The sequence below is a fragment of the Callorhinus ursinus genome, unplaced genomic scaffold (genome assembly GCF_003265705.2).
Source record: "Callorhinus ursinus isolate GAN/ISIS: 27379988/994484 unplaced genomic scaffold, GSC_fseal_2.0 scaffold57, whole genome shotgun sequence".
Lineage (NCBI taxonomy): Eukaryota > Metazoa > Chordata > Mammalia > Carnivora > Otariidae > Callorhinus > Callorhinus ursinus.
This window is the reverse complement of record NW_027397119.1, coordinates 4156635-4181567: the sequence shown is the minus strand read 5'-3', so window position 1 is coordinate 4181567 and position 24933 is coordinate 4156635. Positions and strand designations below refer to the sequence as shown.

The 24933-nt window shown below is 35.6% G+C and overlaps 1 protein-coding gene across 2 annotated transcripts in view; it reads left to right on the top strand.

Annotated features, from left to right (window-relative positions):
* The window catches only part of KIF14 (kinesin family member 14), a 56295-nt gene that overhangs the window by 20428 nt on the left and 10934 nt on the right, over nucleotides 1-24933 (top strand). For both annotated transcript variants that reach the window (XM_073884537.1, XM_025855315.2), the window contains exons 15-25: nucleotides 2351-2453; nucleotides 3584-3744; nucleotides 6247-6394; nucleotides 6898-7050; nucleotides 8589-8715; nucleotides 11090-11183; nucleotides 11923-12055; nucleotides 15871-15971; nucleotides 21183-21277; nucleotides 23681-23905; nucleotides 24094-24278. In XM_073884537.1, the coding sequence (XP_073740638.1) occupies nucleotides 2351-2453; nucleotides 3584-3744; nucleotides 6247-6394; nucleotides 6898-7050; nucleotides 8589-8715; nucleotides 11090-11183; nucleotides 11923-12055; nucleotides 15871-15971; nucleotides 21183-21277; nucleotides 23681-23905; nucleotides 24094-24278 (1525 nt within the window). The remainder of the gene's footprint in view (nucleotides 1-2350; nucleotides 2454-3583; nucleotides 3745-6246; nucleotides 6395-6897; nucleotides 7051-8588; nucleotides 8716-11089; nucleotides 11184-11922; nucleotides 12056-15870; nucleotides 15972-21182; nucleotides 21278-23680; nucleotides 23906-24093; nucleotides 24279-24933) is intronic.

Below are 24933 nucleotides of genomic sequence, written 5' to 3'. Positions count from 1 at the left end.
TTGTTGCAAGTGTCTTTTTTCCAGTGTGTGGCTTATCTTTTCACTCTCTTTTGGTGCCTTATGATTGGTTCAAAGCTCTTTGTTTTATTGTAGTATACAGCATCAATCTTTTCCCATTACAACAACTGTGGTCTTGTTTAAGAAATCCTTTCCACATTGAGGTCATAGAGATGTTCTCCTAACTTTTCATTTCTGTTTTTCTTTTTTAAAGATTTTATTTATTTATTAGAGAGAGGGAGAGACAGAGAGACAGATCACAAGCAGGGGGGAAGGGTAGAGGGAGAAGCAGACTCCCCGCTGAGCAGGGAGCCCGATGTGGGGTTCAATCCCAGGACTCCACAATCATGACCTGAGCTGAAGGCAGATGCTTAACTGACTGAGCCACCCAGGCTCCCCTCTCCTAACTTTTCTTCTAGATCTTTTGAAGTTTTGTTTTCACATTTAAGCCCTTAAGTAGCCTAGAATTTTTTGTTTGGTGTGAAGTAGGGGTCTGAATTCATTTATTTCTCATGTGAATAACCAATTCTGCTAATATCATATATTAAATAGTATATTGGTTCTTTTGTGATCTGAAGTGTTCATATCAAAAATTACCAAAAACGCAGTCTTTTTCTTCTCACTAGTACTCCATAGTCTTAATTATTTGAGCTTTATAATGTCTTTATATCTGGTATGCAAATCTCCTTCTTCTTCAGGTCCTTTTGTTCTTCTATTAGTTGACTGTTTTCTATAACAAATAAGTGGAGTATTATTTGCACCAGTGACAAAGATACATAACATAATCCCAAAGTGTTAGGAGTCCAGTAGGGGAGTAGGAAGTCCCCTGCTTGCCTGGCACTCTGTATTTCCCCTTTTAGTACATTCGTCACTATTGTCTTACTCACTACACCATGAACTTCATGACCATTGGTTTCATGTCTGTGTTCATTGCTGAGACCTATCTGGCACATGGGGGCTTAATGAATAAAAGAACTTCAGTACCTATCAATATATATTAATGTTACATGGGACTTGCATTCTTAATGCTTAGAAGTAAAATCCACTTCTCGCTTGAGCTAAAAAGATAAGCTTCTAGCATTTAAGTTGGGCCTTGAAGGATGAGAGAGGTAACATTCTTCCTATGTTGGAGAAATGACTCAAGAGAGAAGCTGATGTCAAGGCAAATTCAGGGTACTGATATGGATGATTAAGAGTAAGATGTGGTTCTGGGACACTTGAGTGGCTCAGTCAGTTAAGTGTCTGCCTTTAGCTCAGGTCATGATCCCAGGGTCCTAGGATCAAGTTCCACATTGGACTCCTTGCTCAGCAGGAAGTCTGCTGCTCCCCCTGCTTGTGCTCACTTGCTCTCTCTCTCTCTCTCTCTCTGACAAATAAATAAATAAAATCTTAAGGAAAAAAAAAAAGAGTAAGATGTGGTTCTTATGGGGAAATAATCATGGATAAAGAATGTTGGTGGTGAAGCCAGATTGTGGAGGTTTCAGGATGCCAGGCCAAGGAATTTTGAAAGACCTAGGAGAGAGAAGGAATCAGAACAAGTAGATCCTGTTGAAACCTTTACCTGGTTAAAACACTAGACTGGTGGGAGGGACATACTGCTGAGGGGTGAGCTATTCCTTCCAGACTCTTTTCTCTAGGTGCTACAACTGAACTGTTATTCTTTAATTATAGATCTTAGAGCCTAATCAACAGCTAGAGGTTTTGGGTTAGGACTCAGCTTTTGCTGCAGTTTTTTCCCTCTCTGTCAATTTAATCCAAAGATGAATTGGACTTTGGAGTGTCTTTCCTATTCTCCAAATAAAAAGACTTAAAGGAATATGTAGCATTTATAACTGATTTTCCATAGTGTCAGGGTCCAGTTAATTAGATGACTAAGTAGTGTGTTTTTATCTCCATGCTTTTCTTTCTTCTGTATTACCCTACTTTTCATGAGAGGAGAATGTTTGTCTCTTTTCATCTTTAAAACTCATACATAAAACCAGAAATTAAAAAAATAAAACACTTAAAAGTGTTTCATTCATATGTAACCATTGTCAATATTCTAATGTTTTTTCCCGGAATTTATTTCATTTTATTTTATTTTTGGGGAGAGGTTCGGTATTTTTTTTAAAGTAGTTATGGTTAAAATACATGCAGTGAAAATTCTTCCCAGCACTGATGGATGGGATTGCTCAGGCTTTTTTGCCAAAACTTCAAAATGTAGTTGGAGCAAAATAAAATAATTTTAAGTTATTTTTGTCACAAATTGATATGAATCAATACCAAAGGAATAATCCAAGCAGGATTATCTTGTATTGCCTTTTTCTTTTTCATCTGTCCTGTAATTCTAACAATGTACTTCTTATCTTAACAGTACTATAAAAAATTTTGATGGAATAGTGAGTATCATCCCAGTTGGAGAAGCAAAGACATATATAAATGGAAAACATATTTTGGAATCCACAGTATTACATCATGTAAGTTAGCCAGTGCTAAATTCTAACAAATTGTTTGACTTTGGGCAAGTTGTTTAATTTATGTGAGTCCCAGTTTTCTCCTCTGTAAGATAAAGTAGTGAACTAGATTAAGGACTTTAGAGTTCTAAAATTCTCTTTTCTATTAATTCATTAATTACCTTCATTTGTGCAAAGATAAAAGTTAAATCACTATAAACCAGTACCTGAAGAGCTTACTACTGACAGCACCATTATGTGTCCAGTAAAGAGCTGAGCTTTGGAAGTAAGCCCTGGTTATTGGCTATGTGACTTTTGAAAAAAGTTATTTAATTAGGGTGATTATATATCACTGAAGTCAGGACACTGTTGAGAGCATTTTTAATAATTACATTGGGAGAGGGGCACCTGGCTGGCTCAGCTGGAAGAGCAGGTGACTCTTGATCTTGGGGTCCTGAATTTGACCCCCATGTTGGGTGTAGAGATGACTTAAATAAATAAAGCTTAAAAAAAATTACATTGAGAGAACAGACATAAACCAGTCTGTTGCAGGCAAACCAAGACAGTTGGTCACTTCATATATATCCTACCTTTTGTGGGCAGCAGAGGATTAAGTGAAATAATCCATCTACAGTTCTTAACACAATGTCTGCAAATTGTAAGCTCAGTGAATGCTTATTGTTATTATTAAGCTCTGTGCTCTTTAACTTCCTCATTCCTCAAATCGAGATAATAGTACTATCTCACTGGGTTGTTGTGAGACATAAATGAGATCACATATATGGAAAGTGTTTAAAATAGTGATTGACGGGCGCCTGGGTGGCTCAGTTGGTTAAGCCACTGCCTTCGGCTCAGGTCATGATCCTGGAGTCCCGGGATCAAGTCCCGCATCCGGCTCCCTGCTCGGCAGGGAGTCTGCTTCTCCCTCTGATCTTCTCCCCTCTCATGTGCTCTTTCTCTCAAATAAATAAAATCTTTAAAAAAAAAAATAGTGATTGACATATAGAAAGTATTTAATAAATGTTAGTTGCTATGATTTTTATATTTATTATTACTAATCTTAGACTGTATTGAATTGCTGAACTTAATTATTTGTCCCATGTAAGTTTTTGGTTCAGACTCACCTCAAGTAGTAAATTTTTTGTGTGCTTTAGGGTGATCGGGTGATTCTTGGTGGAGATCATTATTTTAGATTTAATCATCCAGTAGAAGTCCAGAAAGGAAAAAGACCATCCGGTAGAGATACTCTTACAAGCGAGGGTCCAAAAGACTTTGAATTTGCAAAAAATGAGTTGCTCATGGCACAAAGATCACAGTAAGTATTTTTGTGGATATGAAATAGTAAGAACATGAGAGAGGTCTACAAGAGAGAGTTAATCATATTGTGCTAGTCTCTGGCAGTTAATTCTTTGGGTGCTAATTTCTAGTGACATGATCTTTTCTCTTGGTACATTCGTTCATTTAGCAGACGTTTACTGAGCAGATATTATGTAATCTATCACTATACTAGAAATACAAAATACCTGAAATTTAGCTACTATACTGGAGGAATTTATCATCTCATGGGGCTGACACATAGTTGTAACGGGGTGCCATGACAGAGTCCTGCACTGTGTGCAGTTTATGGAGTGAGGGGTGACTCCTAGTCCCAGCCAGGAATCAGCAAAGTTTTCTAGGGAACAAGAAGACATCCCCTGGAATGGGGTCCCCAGAGACCATTGGAAGTTAGCCAGCGGGATGGGGGAGTGTAACCTTTTTGTTTTCTTTGCCCCATCTTTAGCTCATGCAGTATTGTAAGATTCCTGATTTAAGCAGTATCCTTGTAAACTAATTGGTAAAGTATAAATAAATAAATACTAAAGAGTTAGGACTTTATCTTAAAGGATATGGAATCATTAACAATATTAGGCAGACAAGAGAGAGACCTGACAGAATCATAGTTTTAGAGCTCACCATGACCCAAGTCTGGAAAACCAGTTCGGGGCAGAGAAGTATAGCTTGCAAATGCTGTTCAGAGATGGTTGAAGTAAGAGAAGTGCAGTGTGGGTGAGTCAGAGAGGGTCTTAAGGAGAACGATTCAACCATGCTTGATGACCAGAGAGGATGAAGGGAGGAGGAATCAGAATGACTAGTATGGGCTGGGCTAATCCTACCTTATCTTTTAAAAAGTCTGAACTTGCTTTTGCTCTTTTTTAAAAAAAAATTGTGGTACAATATATGTAACATAATATTCACTATTTTAACCATTTTAAAATATACATTTCAAGGGCATTAAGTATATTGACAGTGTGTACAGCCATCAAACTGTTCATCTCCAGAACTTTCTTCATCATCCCAAACTGAAACTCTGTCCCCATTAAACTGTGACTCCCCATTGTCCCCCTCAACCCCACCGCCCACCTGTTCCCCCCAGGCCCTGGTCACCACTAGCCTTCTTTCTTTTGATATTCTTTTTTTCAGTGAAATTGGAAATGGAAAATTTCTATACAGTGTAGTTGCTAAAATATTGATTTTATTTTTTTAATTTTTATTAAAGATTTTATTCATTTATTTGAGAGAGAGAGAGCGACAGAGATAGCAAGAGAGAGGACAAGCAGGAAGGAGAGGGAGAAGAAGGCTCCCCACTGAGCAGGGAGCTCAACGTGGGGCTTGATCCCAGGACCCTGGGATCATGACCTGAGCCAAAGAAGACGCTTAACTGACTGAGCCACCCAGGTGCCCCTAGAGCATTGATTTTATTAAAATCAACAAATCTTTTATTAAAAGAAACAAGCTTTTAGTTTTTTATACTCCTTGATGCTTTTCCCTTATATATTGAAAGATGACAAACCTAATTTAATGTTTTGACTTACCAAAATGTCAAATTATTATAGATGGTTGAAAATACACAATCTGTTTTATCAGCTCTCATAATATTTTTAGAGTTATTTCAATGTTTTCCCTAACCTATGACCTAAACATGAATTAAAAGTTATTGATATATGAAATACGATTTTTGTTCTAGCCATTGTTAAACATAAAATACCCTTATTTTGGGGCATCTGGGTGGCTTAATTGGTTAAGCGTCCAACTCTTGATTTCAACTTAGGTCATAACCTCAGGGTTATGAGATTGAGCCCCGTTTTAGGCTCTGCCTCAGTTGGAGTCTGCTTGACATTTTGCTCTTACCCTCTCCCTCAGCCCCTACCGCACTATGCGCATGCATGCGCACACACGTGCATGCATGTGCTCTCTCTCTCAAAAAAAAATTACCGTTAATGTGTTTTCTGTAATGTTAACTATAATGTTTACTGCAATGTTCACTATGACGTATTTTTATATAACTTATTTTCTTTAAGATTAGAAAAATATAGGGACGCCTGGGTGGCTCAGTTGGTTGGGCATCTGCCTTTGGCTCAGGTCGTGGTCTCCCGGTCCTGGGATCGAGCCCCGCATTGGGCTCCCTGCTTCTTGGGGAGCCGCATTTCCCTCTCTCTCTGCCCCTCCGCCCTGCTTGCGCTCTTTCTTTCGCTCTATCTCAAATAAATGGATAAAATCTTAAAAAAAAAAAAAAGAAAGGATTAGAAAAATATATTTACTTAAGTATCAGGCATCTGCTATAGTAACTAAGAAATAAGCAAATTTTCATCCTTTTATACTGTTTTGTGTAAGCCATTCTAAAAGCAATAAAAATTTAAAACATTGTTGACAGTGTCAGAAATTAAATGTTGAGTTTTAAATTTTTGTTTAATGAAAACAATTTAATATGATTAAGAACCACTATGGTATATAAAGGATTCTTGACAATGTATCCTGTGAATATTTTGCTACTTTGTAGACTTGAAGCAGAAATAAAAGAGGCACAATTGAGAGCAAAGGAAGAAATGATGCAAGGAATCCAAATTGCAAAAGAAATGGCTCAGCAAGAGCTTTCTTCTCAAAAAGCTGCCTATGAAAGCAAAATAAAAGCATTGGAAGCAGAACTGGTAAAAGGCAGAATTGGTTTTTTTCTTTCTCTGCTTGTGCACCCTAAGTGATGTATTGACTGTAAAATTGAGAATATCCCTAGAAGGAAACTGGGGGAATATCAAAGACTAGAGAGTCAAAGCCCAGTGAGTCTTGGCCCTCTTTAATTTTACTTTAGGAAGCTAGCTAGTAGTAGACAAATAGCTGTTGGAAGAAGAAGAAAAATAGAGAAGCTTCTGTCCTCCACCTACATGAGCCCATGGCTCTCTATGGGTTTCCTGGTCATCTTGCATTCCCACAACCCATTTTAGAGGAACGTGCTCTAGAAGGTTTGACTAGTGATACTTATTTTAAGTTATATTAGTCAAGCTGAATGAGGAAGAAAAACTACAGGGCAACTTTTCTATTGATGAGTCAATTTCTTATACATTGATTAAAGAAATGGACTCTTGTACATTTTTTATATTGTTTTTTGAAAAAAGGTTGTGTGTTTTTGTCTGTTACTTTTTATTGTTCTTTAAAGAAGGAAGAGGCTCAAAGGAAGAAAATGCAGGAAATAAATAACCAAAAGGCTAACGACAAAATTGAGGAATTAGAAAAGGCAAAACAGCGACTTGAACAGGAAATCTATGTCAACAAAAAGCGATTAGAAATGGAGACTTTGGCTGCAAAACAGGTAATTTCATTTTGTAAATAGCTGGCTCTGAGCAACAGCGGGATTTTTTTTTTTTTTTTTTAAGAACTCATGGTACCTAGGAGGAGATGGCCGAATCTGGGTCTCCTGATGAGAAGGGCTCTTCTTCTTCTTCTTCTTTTTTCTTTTTTTGGGGGAGTTAAGATCATTTCATTTATTTTTTTTTAATTTTTTTACAAGAAGGGCTCTTCTTGCCTGAAAGCTTTCAACCTGTTAATGCTCCCAGCTCTGCTCACACATCATCACACAAACATTTTGAAAGGGACAGAGCTCTTATTTTGAGCTGGTTCCATTACAGTTTTCCCCTTTTATGCCTCCACAACTATCCTGTGATCCATCAGGCCAAATAACGTAAATGAATGACATGGTGCTAGGGTACAATGTGTAGAAGGAAGAAAGGCACAGCTCTTATACTGGGTCACATCCTCATGTCAGAATGAAGCATTATCCATCCATGGAAAGTGTGACCAGCAGTCTCCTTGCCTGAGTGACTCCTAAGAGAACTCAGAGTAGGGCGTTGATTACCCTAGTCCTATGAGCTCAGGCCCTGAAACTTCTATCATCTCAGTGAGGGCAGAGATATATTTCAGGGGCTGACTCATATTAATCAAGTTCTGAAGACTGAAGTATAAAACCAGATCGTCAGTATTTTAATATCTTGAGTTACCTTTTTATCAACCTTCTTGGGTATTCTTTCTTCTTATATTAGTGGTTGTTAAAATATGGTCTTTAGTCCAGCAACATCAGCATTACTGTTAGAAATGCAGTCTTAGACCCCAGAACTCCTAAGTCAGAAACTCTGGAGTTGGGGCCCAGATCTATTCTGACAACTCTTGCATGGGATTTTGACAAATACTAAAGTTTGAGCAGCACTGTTTTCATCTCTGCTTTGATTCCTTATATCTTAATCTCAAAGTTTTGTCCTCGAATAGCAATTTTATTTTTCTTTTTTCCAAGTTTTGTAGTGAGAGTGGGGGTAGAAGAAAATACCCCTAGTAACCCCAAAGTTCTTATACTATAATATGGTGATAATATGTAACTAGTTAATTCTAGGACACAAAGTAGCTAGTGAACCACCTGAGAGAGTTTTAGAGGAAAAAACAGAGCTGTTTAAATCTTGAAAACAGTAATTATTAATGGGGTATAAGGTCTCTTTGCGACAAATAAGGTTTTTGTGGTGTCTTTTAAATTTAACTTTATTTGGTCAACAAATGTTCTTGAATGTGGGCTCTTTTGAGCGGTTTTCTCTCTCTCTCTCTCTTTTTTTTCCCTAAAGGTTTTTTTACTTCCTGTCAATGGGAAGAATAAGATTAATTTATGTCATCAAAAATTCCTAATGATTTTTTTATGGGGTAAGATTTTATAAAGATATTTTATAAATCACTTTTTAAAGGCCTTGTATGCTTAATAAAACATGTACTGTAAAATGAAGTTTAATTATGCTGTGTTACCATTATCAATTATAATTTCTCTCTTTGTATATTTTCATGTATGGGTCTATGTGAATAAATATCAATTAGGCTTTAGAAGACCACAGCATCCGCCATGCAAGAATTCTGGAAGCTTTAGAAACTGAGAAGCAAAAAATTGCTAAAGAAGTACAAATACTACAGCAAAATCAAAGTAATAGAGATAAAACTTTTTTAAGTGAGTATATGATGATTTTAGCAGGCATTTTCTAAAGTTTTGTGTATGTTATTTCTTATGATATAATTACTAAAATGTTAGAGTTGGTTGCCTTTATATATTAAAAATGGTTTATTCTGGATGTTGCTGACCTTTTTGGATCTAAATAAATTTGTATGCATGATTGTTTCAGAATATTCAGTTTTTAGAATATTTAGTTACATAAGCAAATAGTAAACAAAATTTCAAGTGATACTTTAATGTGTAACATGTTTTTAAAAATGCAATCTCTTCTAATATTTTAGGTCTTACATCTAGATTGGACTAAATCATTGGGTACTTCATCTTCTTTTTCACTTGGATGTTATTTTTTGTGTATACTTCTACTTTGCTGTATAGAACATGGCATGTTTTTAATGACCTTTTCTCATTATGGGAAATTTCAAACAAACTGTTAAAGTAGAGAGGTTACTACAACAGAATCTTACATACTTATCATCCAACTTCAGCAATTTCTAACACATGTTCAGTCTTGTTCTGGCTGTACTCAGCCCCCTTGCCTCCCTGGACTGTTGTGGAGCAACTCCAAGACATCATATCATTTGATCTGTAAATACTTCACTATGTATCTCTGCATTAGGTAAGGACTCTCTTTTCTGTCTTTCTCTGTCACTCTTTAAGCATAACCATGATATTTTTATCAAACCTGAAAATATGAATAATAATTTCTTATACTCATCAGATTTCTGGTCTACATTCAATTTTCCCATACAATTTTTTTATATCTTTTTTATTTGAGTCAGGATACAAACATGATCCACACATTGTGTTTGGTAGATATGCCTTGTAAGTCTTATTTTCTTTTTTTTATTATTATTTTTAAAGACTTATTTATTTTAGAGAGGGAGAGTGCCTGCGTGAGCAGGGATGGGGGGCGGGGCAGAGGGAGAGAGAGAGAGAATCTCAAGCAGACTCCAAGCTGAACACAGAGCCTGACTCGTGGCTTGATCTCAGGACCCTGAGATCACAACCTGAGCCGAAAGCAAGAATCAGACATGCTTAACCAGCTGAGTACGCAGGTGCCCCTAAATCTCTTTATATTTATTTTTCATTTTTATCAAGTAGGCTCCACGGCCAAAGTGGGGCTTGAACTCACTTGAGATTAAGAGTCACATGCTCTACCTACTGAGCCAGCCAGGCACCCCCATTTTTATAAAAAATCTTTCTTTCTTTCTTTCTTTCTTTCTTTCTTTCTTTATTTATTTTAGAGAGCAAGCAAGAGCACAAGTGGGTGGGGGAGGGGCAAAGGGAAAGAAGGCCCAAGCAGACTCCCTGCTGAGCACAGAGATCATGACCTTAGCCAAAACCAAGAGTGGGATGCTTAACAGACTGAGTGACCCAGGTGCCCCTTTTTAAGTCTCTTAATCTGTAAATTTGCCTTTCTTATCTCTCTCCTTCCTCTTGTAATTTGCTTATTGAAGAAATCAAGTTATTTATCCTGTAGTTTCCCACATTCTGGATCTTGCTGTTGTAGCTCCATGGTGTTGCTTAACACGTTCCTCTGCCCCTATATTCCTTATAAAATGGTAGCTATTTCTTCCGGCCTGTCAGATTCTGATTCAAATTTTTAGCAAGAATACTTGGTAGTTGTATTGTATAACTTCTATTTTTAAATAAATCTGAAACTATTAATGCTTGTTATATCTGTTGTAAGAGGTAAGTAAATACCTTTACTAATACATCTTTTTATTCTTCTTAGAGCCTAAAAACAGGGTCTTGCAATGAATACTTGCTTTTTTTTACCATGTGTATAATGAATTTTATCCTTTCAAAGAAGTGTTGTGATGGGAAATTGGTGATAAATTTAGGTGATATAGAAAATATGATAAAATTTTAATTTTAAATTAGGAAAATGGAATTGTGGCCAAATTATTTCCCATTTTTGTTTTGATGTCCTGAAATATATGTTTGTTTGTTTTAATTTTCAGGCAAAATAAAAAAGGATTGTGGTTCTATATAAGTAAGGCTGTAGTATGCTTTACCCAATACTTTAAACAAATTAGAAATTAAGAAAAAAATTAATCAGAAAAAAATATTTAAAGATATCAGGAGACAAAGCATTGTCTTTGGCATTTCCTCTCTTACAAAATCCTTTCTGTTATCAATGTACTATATCACTTTCAGTTTTTTACTGTGTCTCCACGAGTGAAAGACATCATTTTCTTTGAAGAATATTTTATTTCAGGCTTGAGGAGAAGTAACTCAAATACTTTCTGCAAAGGTTAAAACCATTTATTTAAAATCAATATTTTTTTTTTCAGGAGATGTTCTGCCTAGTGATATAAGTCAGGGCTCATATATGTTTTTTGAATCATCTCTGTGTGTTTTCTACTAGTTCAGACAAATTGGAGCTCCATGAAACTCTCAATGATGATTCAGGAAGCCAATGCCATCAGCAGCAAATTTAAAAAATGTTATGTTTTTGGCAGGTGAGCAATTTATTAGCCTAATTATAAAGTAATTCTTTGTTTTAAACTAACTGACCTTCATATGATTGCTTTCTAAATTTAATTTCTGCAAAGACATAGTATCTATATTGCCTGTCTAGGAGAGAACTGTATCAGAATTCCCAGTGACACATTTAGACTCCCCTTTAGAGCTCACTCTGGAGTAAAAGACTTTCAACAATTAACATACCATACTAAATATACTAAGTATGTTTATAAAATAAGTATATTTTATAAACAATAATTTTAGGTGTTTTAAGAATTTACTTATCTTCTTTTTTTTTAAGATTTTATTTATTTATTTGACAGAGAGGGACACAGCGAGAGAGGGAACACAGCAGGGGAGTGGGAGAGGGAGAAGCAGGCTTCCTGCTGAGCAGGGAGCCCAATGCGGGGCTCATGACCTGAGCCAAAGGCAGATGCTTAACGACTGAGCCATCTAGGCGCCCTACTTAGCTTCTTCTGAGTTGCAAGCTTACTAGTATTACATGTTTGGAAGGAAATATGCCTAATTAGAATTTGATTTTTATAATTTTTATATAAGAAGTTATTTTTATATAGTATATACTAGACATGATTTTTCATTGTAATAAAAATGCTTAACAATGGAAAGATTTAATCAGTGGACTGAATTTTTATGGAAGTTATTCTGATTCAGAAAACTCTTATAAATGGGTATGTATGTTTTAGGATAAGCATTTTTCTTTGGTTTTTCTTTCAGACATGATATATCAGATAAAGGAAGTAGTTCTGACACTTCTGTTCGGGTTCGTAACCTACAACTAGGGATCTCAACTTTCTGGAGTCTGGAAAAGTTTGAATCTAAGCTTGCAGCAATGAAAGAACTTTATGAGGTTTGGAATATTATTAAAATCTCTGTAAAGTTTTGAAATAAAATATATACAAGTGACGTGTTCTTTGTAAAGAAAATTTGGCAAATAAAGGAAAAGGCAATTTACATTACCCAAACCAACCAATATTAACAATTATGTATGTTTACTTTACTTTTGCCTGTAGATGGGGTTTTCTTGATTTAATATAGTTATACCTGTAATAGAGAAATTTAGTGCTGAATCTGTTCACAGTTATAATTGTGTGTTTTCAAGATTTTACATTTAAGCTTAAGAGAAGAAGAAATTCGAAAGATATAACACACTTTGCATCATTTGTAATTATCTTCAGTTCCTATAATGTGCATTTTTACATAATTACATTTCCCCATTGCTACGCTTTTCGGTGTTACCAGTTGTTTGCTATTTTAATAGAACTAAAAATATCCTTACACATATTAGTTTTTAATATCTTCTTTCCTTGTTTTCTCTTTTCTAAAATGGTACCCCAAAATATGATTTTTTATTACATTTTGATGCTCAATAACAATTACTTGTCAGAAATATTGCCATTTACCAATGCTACCAGTCTGTTTTAATTTATGTATTAATAATTAGTGAATCTGAGGGTTTGACTCTTTGTTTCTTTATAGGTAAAGTATGTGTTCATGTCCTTTGAATTTTGCTCACACTTTTGAAATATGGGTAATGAACTAATATGTCTATAAAAGTTCTAACATATTTTGATAGTAAACCTTTATTTTGTATTTATAATAATTTTTTTCCTGATTACACTGACTTTTTTCTTGGTTTTATTTTGTTAGACAGCCATTTTAAATCTGGTATATTTGAGTCTGTCTATTAATCTGGAGATCTTCTTACTGAAATATTGTCCATTTCTCTGTTTACTTTTAATTTTTTGTAAACATTTCCCTCTGTGAGTCACATAGAATTTGTTATAGTATATTGTGAGAGGTATGGATGTAAAAGTAATTTTTCTCCATATGATTATTTTAGTATCCCTAAAGCATTTAACAATAGTTGCAAGATATATTAAATTGTTGCTACTATTTGTTAAATATCTCACCTTTAAATAATGTGACTCTATATAGAATTATATTCTATACTACTTAGATATAAAATAATGGAGATATATGTAAAAGCTTACAGGATGCTGTCAAATTATATCCTTAATGTTTGATTCATGTAATGGAAAAATGAAAATAAACTAGTTAACTCAATCTAGAAAATAACAAAATAAAACAAAGGAAAGCAAATGAAGGAATGATTAAAAATAAAAGCAATAATTGATAAATTAGAAATGAAACTCAAGTTCTGGTTCTTTAAAAAGATGAACATGTGATTTTAGGAATAGGCAATGGCATTTATACAAAGATAACAAAAGCATTTAAAAATTATTTTACATGTAAAACTTTACGCTAATAAATTTTATAATTTTCTAGAAAGAAAAGACTTTCTAGAAAAAGATCAATTATGAAAGTTAGCTTAATGGATGAATAACCATGCAATAAATTGAAAAGTTTGTCAACAAATTAGCCTCAAAAAGAAAAACAAAAACTGTAAAAAAAGGTGCGGCTCCCAATCAGTTTTATGGGGAAGGGTTTTTTTTTTTTTTTAAGATTTTATGTATTTATTTGACAGAAAGAGACAGAGTGAGAGAGGGAACACAAGCAGAGGGAGTGGAAGAGGGAGAAGCAGCTTCCCACTGAGCAGGGAGCCTGATGTGGGACTCGATCCCAGGACCCCGGGATCATGACCTGAGCTGAAGGCAGACGCTTAATGACTGAGCCACCCAGGTGCCCCATGGGGAAGCTTTTTCAAACCACTGAGGAACAGGGGTGCTTGGCTGTCTCAGTCGGTAGAGGATGTGACTATTGATGTCAGGGTCATGAGTTCAAGTCCCATTTGGGTTTACAGCGTACTTAAAAAATAAATAAATAAATAAATAAAAAATAAGAGAACAGGTAAATATTATTGTGTTTCAACTATTCTGGAACATAGCAAAGGATATAAAGTGTCACAGTTATGATGCTAACCTAACCGATTAAAATCAAACCAAACAAAAACCACAAAAACTGAAAAGATGATTCATAAGAGAATTACAAACCCATCTTCATATGAACGTAGCTATAAAAATCCTGAATAAAATGTCAGTAAATCAGGGGTGCCTGGGTGGTGCAATTGGTTAAGTGTCCGACTCTTGGTTTTGGCTCAGGTCCTGATCTCAGGGTTGTGAGATCAAGCCCTGTGTCGGGCTCTGTGCTCAGCTCAGAGTCTGCTTGGGATTCTCTTTCTCCCTCTCTCTCTGCCCTTCCCCCCTGCATGAACTCTCTCTCTCTCTTGCTAATAAATACATAAATCTTAAAAAAAGAAAGAAAGAAAGAAATGTCAGTAAATCAAACCCAAAGATATACTCAAAGAATACTTATACCATGATCAAGTAAGGTTAATTCCAGGGATGCAAGGTATATTATTTATAACAGGAAATCCAAAAAGACTGAAAGGAACTGAGTGTTCCTTCCTCCATCTCTAAATGATGGGTTTGTGAGTGGTTACACTTTTGTGTGTTTATACGTGTTAATAATTTCCAAATTTCCTACAATGAATGTGGATTTCCAAATTTCCTACAATGAATGTGGATTGCTTGTGTAATTAGAGCAACAAAAAAACTGTATTGAAGTCATTTGATCATTCTTGCCTTATCATATATATTAAAATGTGGTAGGTGAGTTAACTTCGTTATTATCTTACTTCCTACTTTCAACTGTTGCAATATTCTTTGATTATTTTTCTATATAATTATACTATTTCAAATCAAGCTCTATATGTATAGTATTTTGCTAGAACTTTAATTAATATTACTTTAAATACTTAAAATTCAATTATCATGATTAATATATTCGACCAGGGAGTGATTGAATCTTAATGTTTTCAGATTATTCTTTTCTTTTTCTTTTTTTTAATTTAATTTTATTATGTTAGTCACCATACATTACATCATTAGTTTTTGATGTAGTGTTTGATGATTCATTGTTTGCGTGTAACACCCAGTGCTCCATTCAATACGTGCCCTCCTCAATACCCATCACCAGGCTAACACATTGCCCCACCCCCCTTCTTTTATTTTTCTACTGAGGATTTATCTTTTCTGTTTTTACTGTCTTCTATATCCCAAGTTTATGTTTTTGAATCATTTAATGATTTCTGTGCTTTTATTAGTAGAGCTCTTTCAATACAATTTCTAGCATCATGTGCTTGATTTTTTGTTTTGTCAGGGATGTGATATTTTTAAGATTTATTTATTAGAGAGTGTGAGTGGGGGGGGCAGAGGGAGAGGAAGAGAGAGAATCTCAAGCAGACTCCCTGCTGAGTGCAGAGCCCAATGCAGTGCTCAATCTCAGGTCCCTGAGATCATGACCTGAGCTGAAATGAAGAGTCGGATGCTTCACTGACTGAGCCACCCAGGCGCCCCAGGAATGTGATATTTTTAGACTTCTGCCAGATAACCTGTAATTTTGCTAATTTTTTATTTTAAATGTAACAAATTTAAACTTTTGTTTTCTCTTAGTTGCTAATCATGTTTTAAAAGAATTTATTTGAGAGAGAGAGAAAGAACATGAGCTGGTGGAGGGACAGAGGGAGAGGGAGAAGCAGACTCTCCGCTGAGTGGGAGTCCAGTGCAGGGTTCAATCCCAGGACCCCAGGATCATGACCTGAGCTGGAGGCAGACGCTTAACCAACTGAGCCACCCAGGCGCCCCAGTTGCTAAACATTTTTTAACCCAAATTAATAGAAACCATATATTTTATTTTTCTTAGAGTAATAATAGTAACAAGAGTGAAGATGTCTTTTGTGATCCTGAGGATGAATGGGAACCTGACATTACAAATGCACCAGTTTCTTCTTTTTCTAGAAGGAGGTAAAGACATTTATTATTGGTTTTTTTGTTCTGGGTATATATTTATATATATATCATTTCCTTATTTTAAAAGAACTATCTATTGTCATAATGGTTATGTCTGTGCAGGGAACCCAGTAATATAAGAGAAATAGTATGTTACTGATCACATTACAGGACTTGGGGCATTAAATTGTTTATATCAGTCAGTTAGAATAGGAACAAAAATGGTCAGCATCTCACCATATAAATCTTAAGCACGACTTAGAATAGCATAAATCTAATTTCCTATAAAAATGAATAGTGTTTATTACTTTTAAATTACCATTTTTCAAGAACTTGGCATATTCTATGATATTTTATTATAAGTTATAGAACTTTAAATGCTGTCAAGTTAGCACCACAGAAGAATAAATCATGGTGATAGAGAACTTCTATATATGACAAATGCTGTTTATTAACTAAAAGCATAAAAGACTTCCACAGTGAATAGATGCTTTTCAAGGAAAAACTAGTTCCGTTTAGACCTCAGATGCTTAGATTACAGAGGGGCAAAATGGTATAATAGAAAGGCCTTGGTCTTGGAACCAATTTAGCTGCTTAATTTGGTTTTTAAACAAAGACTTCTTTTTAAATAAATACTTCTTCATTTGGTTTTGAAACAAGACTACTGTCTGCTATTTCTTGAGGATACAAAGATGAATAAAAAATACTCTCTGTCCTGAAGACCAGGAATTGAAGAAACTAGAAGAACAGTTGATAAAGACCCAAAATCAGGTCAGGCAGAAGGACTGGAAAGGAAAGTCTGGTTTTATACATATTCAAGAGGAAGAATCAATAAGGACTTGGCTAGCTGTGAAGTTGAGGGTGATAAAGGGCTCAAGGGTGAATCCCTGTCTAACAAGGGTGACTGGCTAAGGGAAGGTGGTGTTCCCTGAGATGGAGGGTCAGATGAGTTTATTTTTGAACATGATGAGCTTGAGATTCCCAGGGAACATCCAAGTGCATATATTCAGGTCTAGAACTTGGAAGGAGGGATTTGGGATATTTCAGGATGTAAGAGTCAGTGGCATTCATCCATCCAACAGAAGCATCATCATTATCAAGAACACTGACTGAGTGCTTGCTAAGTATTATCTCATGTAGTTCTTACACAAAACTATGAGGTTAGTGCTGTCATTACCCACCTTTTACAGATGAAGAGGCTGAAGATTTAAAGAGGTTATAAGTTGTCCAAACTCACTGAGCTGATAAAGGAAGAGCTGGTACTCAAATCCAGGTTTGAGTGACTCCAAAGATCCTGATTTTCTTGACTGCTACGCCATATTGCATTTCTGTTGCATCAGAACAGAATCTTTCTGGTTAAATCTCTCTCTCTCTCCTTTTTTTTTTTTACTTCATCACCTTCAGCTGCAGCTCAGAATTCATTGAGTTTCCAGACCTTTTGGGGCCTTTCTTGTTTTTGACTATGCTTATTTTAAACTCATAAAATTTCAAAGAGATGGAACTACTTTAGAGCGACTCTTCCTCCTGTTACCTCTATTCTGTTTGCTTCATGGTAACTGCTAAGCTACAGTAAGAAATAGCCAAGAAATACTAATCGATACATGTTATCTTATATGTTCTGTATGTAACAGCTGTGTATTTCAAGCTAAGAGAAATACAAACATGTCCTTTAAACAGATTCTGAGTTCCTTGAGCGTAAGATACATATCTGTATCCCCTACAATGTATTATAATAAAAAAGTCACAGGCTCATGTCAGAGTCCTAGGTTCTAACTTTTTTTCACTAAGTTTTTAATTTTAATTCCAGTATAATTAGCATACAGTATTATATTAGTTTCAGGTGTATAATAGAGTGATTTATGCCGAGTGCAGCGAAGGGCAAGTGACATTACATCTTCAGGCTTCAGTTTTCTCATCTGTAAGATGGAGACAATAATACATATCTTTTCTACAGAGCCTATTGCTAAGTTTAAGTGAGGTCATATTTAAAAACAATTGCTTCTCCTGCTACTTCTACTATGACCACCGTGGGACTGATGATGATGTCGTGTAGTTCTAAGGATTAGAGATAAAGTATGTAGAACTCCCACTGCAGTGGATAGGTGTTGAATAAATGGCAGTTCTTATTATTGGGTGCTTGTATGTGCTAAGTAAGATTAAATCTTGGACTACAGAGGGGATCTTATTTCTGATTTAATACCAATAAACAGATAGTGATATCTTCAGGTGATTTATCTTGAGGACTTCAAAACAGTGTTGGGTTCTCCAAAATGAGCTAAAGATGGCCCTTGGGGGAAATTGAGCAGAAGGGCTTGGGGTACTTAATAACCTGGAGTAACATAAACCTCCCAAAAATTCAGACCAGAACTACAAATTCATCAGAGGGTGATTTGTAAATCCCTTTAGATTTTATAATACTGGTTTCTTATTATATTTTATTATAAACAGATACAAACTTGGTATACTTAGAATTATGGATCACAGTATGAGCATAATAATTAATGAACATCAGGGAGTGACAGGATGAGTGAAATAGTGAAGGGGATGGAGAGGACACTTACTGTGATGAACACCGAGCAATATATAGAATTGTTGAATCACTATATTGTACACCTGAAACTAATATAACACATTATATGTTAATTATACTTGAATTTTAAAAACTAATTAAAAATAATGAACACAAAAATTTTAGCTTATTGGGGCGCCTGGGTGGCTCAGTCGGTTAAGCGTCTGCCTTCGGCTCAGGTCATGATCCCAGGGTCCTGGGATCGAGTCCCACATCGGGCTCCCTGCTCCATGGGAAGCCTGCTTCTCCCTCTGCCACTCCCCCTGCTTGTGTTCCCTCCCTCTCTGTGTCTCTCTCCGTCAAATAAATAAATAAAATCTTTTTTTTTTTTTAGATTTTTTTTATTTATTTGAGCGAGAGAATGAGATAGAGCATGAGAGGAGGGAAGGTCAGCAGGAGAAGCAGACTCCCTGCTGAGCAGGAAGCCCAATGTGGGACTCGATCCCGGGACTCGATCCCGGGACTCCAGGATCATGACCTGAGCCGAAGGCAGTCACTTAACCAACTGAGCCACCCAGGCGCCCCAATAAATAAAATCTTTAAAAAACAAAATTAGCTTATTGAAAGTTGGTGATTTACATCTTATTTTCTGCTAACTTCTAGGTTAATAACTAGGGAACCAACAAAAGTTTAAATTATTACCAAAAAATTAAAACTTCTTTTGATATGTTTTAAGATGTTGAAATTAGGTGTTTTCATTTGGTAGAGATGTTTTCTTGAGAACTTCTATAATTTAAAAGTATCATATTTTAAAAAAAATGAATTGCTCTTGGTCAGAGACCTTGTATATGAAGTTTCAGCCTTGTAAGAATGTTTATGACAGAATTGCAAACTCTGAGAATGCCTGCAGGTAATGGAAACACTGACAGATTCTTAATTATGGAACCGCTACCAGGCAATGATATGTCATAGCCTCTCTGTGACAAAATAGACTGGTTTAGCTGCCTATAAATTTTGATACGTCCTGTGGACGGTTAAAAGTAAAATTCCCCTGAGGTTAAGTAAAAATTCTTTAAAAAGAATGACAAGCATTTTATTTGAGTTTAAACATTGTTTAACTATGATAGTGTTGGAAGAATAAGTTTTCCTAGTTTAGACTTACTGTAATAATGTACCCTTTCCTTTCAGGCCTTAAGTACAAAAAACTGTTACCTTTGAGAATTGATATTTCTTCTTCCTGTTATCGGTCATATTGAGAGTTGATATTTCCTCTCCCTGTTATCAGTCATATTTCTGTGTTTTTCTTGTAGGAATTCATGGGGGAAAATATATTTGAAACACTTAGATAACTACAGACGTTTCTGTTTAACAATCTTTTCAACAAATAGTATTTTTCTTTGAGTGGCCAACGATAGTAGAGAGTTCTGTTAGGAAAAAGACTTCAAAGTATCCATCCCCTAGATTTAGATCTAGGTCACAGCTCAAGGAGCTTCATTGAAATAATGAGGGCTGGAGTTGGAGTTTAGAAAATTGGCAGATAAATGGCAATCTGGAAGTAGGCTGCTTTTTCCAGTAGCAGTCAGGAAGAATGAGTAACAGCTAGACAGCCAGTCAGTCACACTCCAGGCAGAGATCTGAGTGGTTTTATAGGCTGAGGGAAAAAGCAGAAAGAGTGAGTGAAGATAGAGTCATTCCCTCCGTTTGTGTTACTGCTACACTTCACAGGCATTCTGCTTTTCACACTGTGTAGCAAGTGCTTACTTGAATGTTCATTTACCTAGATCATTTCCTTCTTTAGAATCTTTCCCAGGATATTCTCAGGATAAAATCCAAGCCTCCTTAATTGGCTTCCAGAGTCAGCCTCAGGCTGGCACCTGCACAACCCCAGACTCCCCCCCGCCACCGCTCCTCTCCCCCGTCCTAGACTGCAGTCCTTCTGAACCTTGCATGGTCCTTACATGCGCCGTACTTTTCTCTTATCACCGGGTCTTCCCACATCCTGGTGCCTGTGTCCGAACCACTCTTCCCTCCTTCCCAAGCCTGCCTCTCTGTTTGGCCAACTCCTGTGCATCCTTCAGTGTCATTGTTCCAGGAGGCCCTCCCAACTCCTTGGGCCAGGTCAAGTTCCTCTCCAGCAGAGCATGCTCTGTTCTCGTGACATACCACTTTATTGTACTTATTTGCCTAATTTCTCTCTTTTACTATGGACCTTAAGTTCAGTGAGCCCAGAAACCATGTTTCCTGTGTTTAACCACAGTATCTAGAGCCTGTAAATAGGAGTATTCTACAAATATGTATTCCATTTAATTAATTTACTATATTCTTAGAACAATACTTATAAATAGTGAAGTTCTTGCTTAATAAACCAAATGAATTTAACTATTCTTGATGAAAATGTTTCCACAGAAAACACACACCTGCATACCAATTTTCTTTAGAGAATTAAGAATATTCTTTTTTTAAAAAGATTTTATTTATTTATTTGAGAGAGCACGAGAGAGAGTACAAGTGGGGAGGGGCAGAGGGAGAGGGAGAAGCAGACTCCCCACTGAGCAGGGAGCCTGATACGGGGCTCAATCCCGGGATCCTGGGATCATGACCTGAGCCGAAGGCAGACGCTTAACCAACTGAGCCACCCAGGCACCCCAAGAATATTCTTAATATTATTATTCCATGTAGTACATAACCACTAATCTTATGGTTTATCTTTTTTTTAGGAGCAGGAGCTTGATGAAGAATAGAAGAATTTCTGGTTGTTTACATGATATACAAGCCCACCCAATTCAGAATTTGAATTCTTCCCATTCATCAGGTATTTTTTCATCAAATTTTCTTGTGTACTGAAAAAAGCATCAAGTCCTGGCTCAATTACTACCTTGTTTCATGTTCTTATGCAAATCATTTCATCTTCTACAAGTTTCCATTTTCTTTATAAAGTGAAGGGGGTGGGCTGGGTGGCCCTTTCCACGTCTAAAATTGTGTGCTATGTGATTTATTTCAAAGCCTTTTAGTAGAGTAGCTAATTCAAATGTGAAAAAATGTTTAAAAGAAAAAGCTATAGGAATTTTTCCAGTCATAATTATTTTATATGAATATGGATTACAACATTAATTTTCCTATAGAGGGGGACATATACACTGTATATATATGTATGTGTGTGTATATATATACACACACACTGCAAATTTGCATGTGTAGCTAGCTACCTGTAATAATTTAAATGCCTACCAGGTGGCAGTGGATCACTACACAGCAATAAAGAAGAACAAATGACTGTTTCACTCAACAACCTGGATGAATCCCAAAAACATTATATGGAGTGAAAGCAAGCAGATAATAAGTAGATACTGTATGATTATATTTCTATGAAGCTGAAGAACTAATGTATGATGACAGAAGCCAGAGTAGTTCAGAATAGAACAATGGCTCAAAAGGACAGACACCTGTTGGAAGGCCATTGTAGACACCTGGTACACATTGATCTAAGTGGGGGCGTACACACATGTAAAAACAATAAGCTGTATACTTAAGACATACACACTTTATAGACTATATACCTTAGTAAACAAAAAATTAAAGTTACCGTGTAATGTAATAATCTATTTGATAATAACATTAATGGAATAGAAGTCATGAAAGAAACTGTAGCTCATCTTGACTTTAAAATAAAGAAATTAAGCTTCTTTTTAATCATAAAATTACCTTTTAGGAAGATAATTACTTGTTTAATCTAAGGGAAAACAAAGCAAGGGGTAGGCTTTTTGTTTACCAGCATAATAAAAGGTTATATATCTGTGGTATCAAGTTATTTACTCAGTATTATTTGAGAGTAAGATGTTTTACAAAAGTAATTTTTCCAGATAAATTAAAGCTGTCTTTTTTAAGGGCCATATTTAAAAATTAAATAAAATACAAGAGGTCTTTGCTTGTTTGCAGTTTTCAAAGAGAGAAACAGAAACCACATGTACCTTTAGTATGAACCTGCCCAGGCAGCCATGGGGCTCTGGATGGTGCACAGTGCAGCTCTGGGAAGTTGAGCAAGTGTCCTAACTTCTCACCTTAAGTGCCATACTTTTAACTAGAGTTTTGCAAGGCTTTTTAAAATGTTGATGCTGGATTTTAGAATGTATTAATAACATCATTATCTTCTTAAACAAAGAATATATTGTTAACTGCTCATGATGACTAGAATATTATCATTATCATCATCATGATACTATTACCCTACAGTGATAGAGCTTTGCATTTTGTAGCTTTTCTTTTTTTCTCTTCCCAAATCAAATTCTTATCTTTGGTCTAGACTCTTTTTAAAAAAATGCTTTTTATTTTTTGTTTTTTAAGTAAACTCTTCCCCAAACCTGGGGCTCAAACTCACGACCCCGAGATCAAGAGTCACATGCTCTACTGACTGAGCCAGCCAAGCTCCCCTGTCCTAGACCCTTATTAGTCCCCACCCTTTGCCTTTATTCTACCTTCCTTTTAGTTTGCTGTTTAATCACCTATGAACTGGACCGAAAAAATAATCTTGTTTATTAAATGAGAATCATTATAGTCATGAGTTAGCATTCCAGTATAGTTATTTCCAGAGGCTCCATATGAGCTCTCTGAACTATTTCCATTTACTTCTGGTTTGGACAGTGCTTAGAAAATTATGCTGAAAGTCTGTCTCACTGAGATGTGATATATTAACTGTACATAATCATTGGCTTTAGCCTATTTTGATTACAGTATGCCTAGAGAAGAAACCAGTATAAAGTAGACCTACTGAGACATTCCTTTTAATATAGTTTGCTTTAGTATTGCCTACACTTTCAGCTTATGAATTAAATTATTTACATTATGATATTTATATTTATTATGTTTATATTATTTTTCATGTAACTGCCATTGTTTTCACTAATTCAGAGTTTCCTAGGTGTTCCCAAAAAGTAAATAAGGAAGAGATTAAACCAATGGTTACTTAGTTTATTTGCATTGTCTGTATTGTGGCTGAGGAACTACTAATCTATGGATTGATTCCACTGAGAGATTAATTGACTCCTTTTTAGAATTGTGTTTTCACTTTGGCTTATAGAAATAAGAATGCATTGAAATAAGAATAGCCTACTTTGAATTTACTGATCAATGAGTCTATAATATGCATGCATTAATACATTTGTTTGGAACTATGGTGCCTGAAAAGTAGGCTTAAGGTGGCTATTTTCTACTGATATAGGCTTACTGGAGAAATCAAGCACTATTTACTCAAGTTCAGCAGAATCTTTTCTTCCTGGAATTTGCAAAGAATTGATTGGGTCATCCTTAGATTTTCTTGGACAGAGTTATGATGAAGAAAAAACCATGGCAGACAGCCTGATTAATAATTTTCTTAAAATTTATCACGGGCTATTTGCCATTTCCAAAGCTCATGAAGAACAAGATGAAGAAAGTCAAGATAACTGTAAGCAACCTTACAGCTTTTATTAACTTACATGAATGATTATTTTCTGCACATTATGTTTTCTTCTAAATGACTATCACATTTCAAATGCATTTTCTGACTATGCTAAAATGTTTTAATGGTGATCATATATGAGTTCTTTTATCTGGAGATTATTTCTTCCAGTAATTTTCCTTCTTCTTTCAAAGTGTTCTCTTCTGATCGAGCAACCCAGGCACTTACTATCCAGGTCACATGTGCTTTTGAGCAGCTTGTGGTGCTGATCAAACATTGGCTAAATGATACTCTGCCTTGTACCAGCACAGCAAGACTTGAAGATGAATTGAGACAAGAGGTTAAAAAACTAGGAGGCTACTTACAATTATTTTTGCAGGTAAATTGATTTGCTGATTTTCATTTGAAGAATTCATTTATTCAGCAAGTATTTATTGACCTACTGTCTGCATCTTCCCCAAAATTAGATCTGTAGGATTTTCAGAAGTGATTTCTGTTTTGCAATTCTGAAACTGTGGTTTTCTATAATTGTTTGTTGTTTATGGCCTCTGTGCCAGGCACTGAGAGTTCTCAGTGATTTACAAATATTAGCTCATTTAATTCTCATAACAACTTCAGAAGTGGATACTGTTATTAATCACCATTTTATAAATGATGAAATGGAGGTAAAGGATATGTAGACTATCCAATGTTACGTATATAACCAGTAAGTGATAGAGTTAGGATTTGAACCGAGGCAGTCTTGGGCCTAGAGTTCATGCTCTTTACTATGTGTATGCTACTATGCTAGTCCTCAATAATGGCTATGGGGAAAAAGGCAAAGTCTTGGCTTTGGTTATGTATTGGGTTTCAGTTTATGCTGAATTAGTCACAAGCCCGGTGATGTACGGGCAAGGAAAATAATTTTTTTTTCTGTTTACCTTATATCAAGTGAGATTAGACTTGGCTCTGAAGAAGAAGTAAGCTAAAAGCTCACTCTCTGTCATATAAAATCTGGAAATAGGCTTGGTGGCTCTGGTCCACTTCTTGAGATC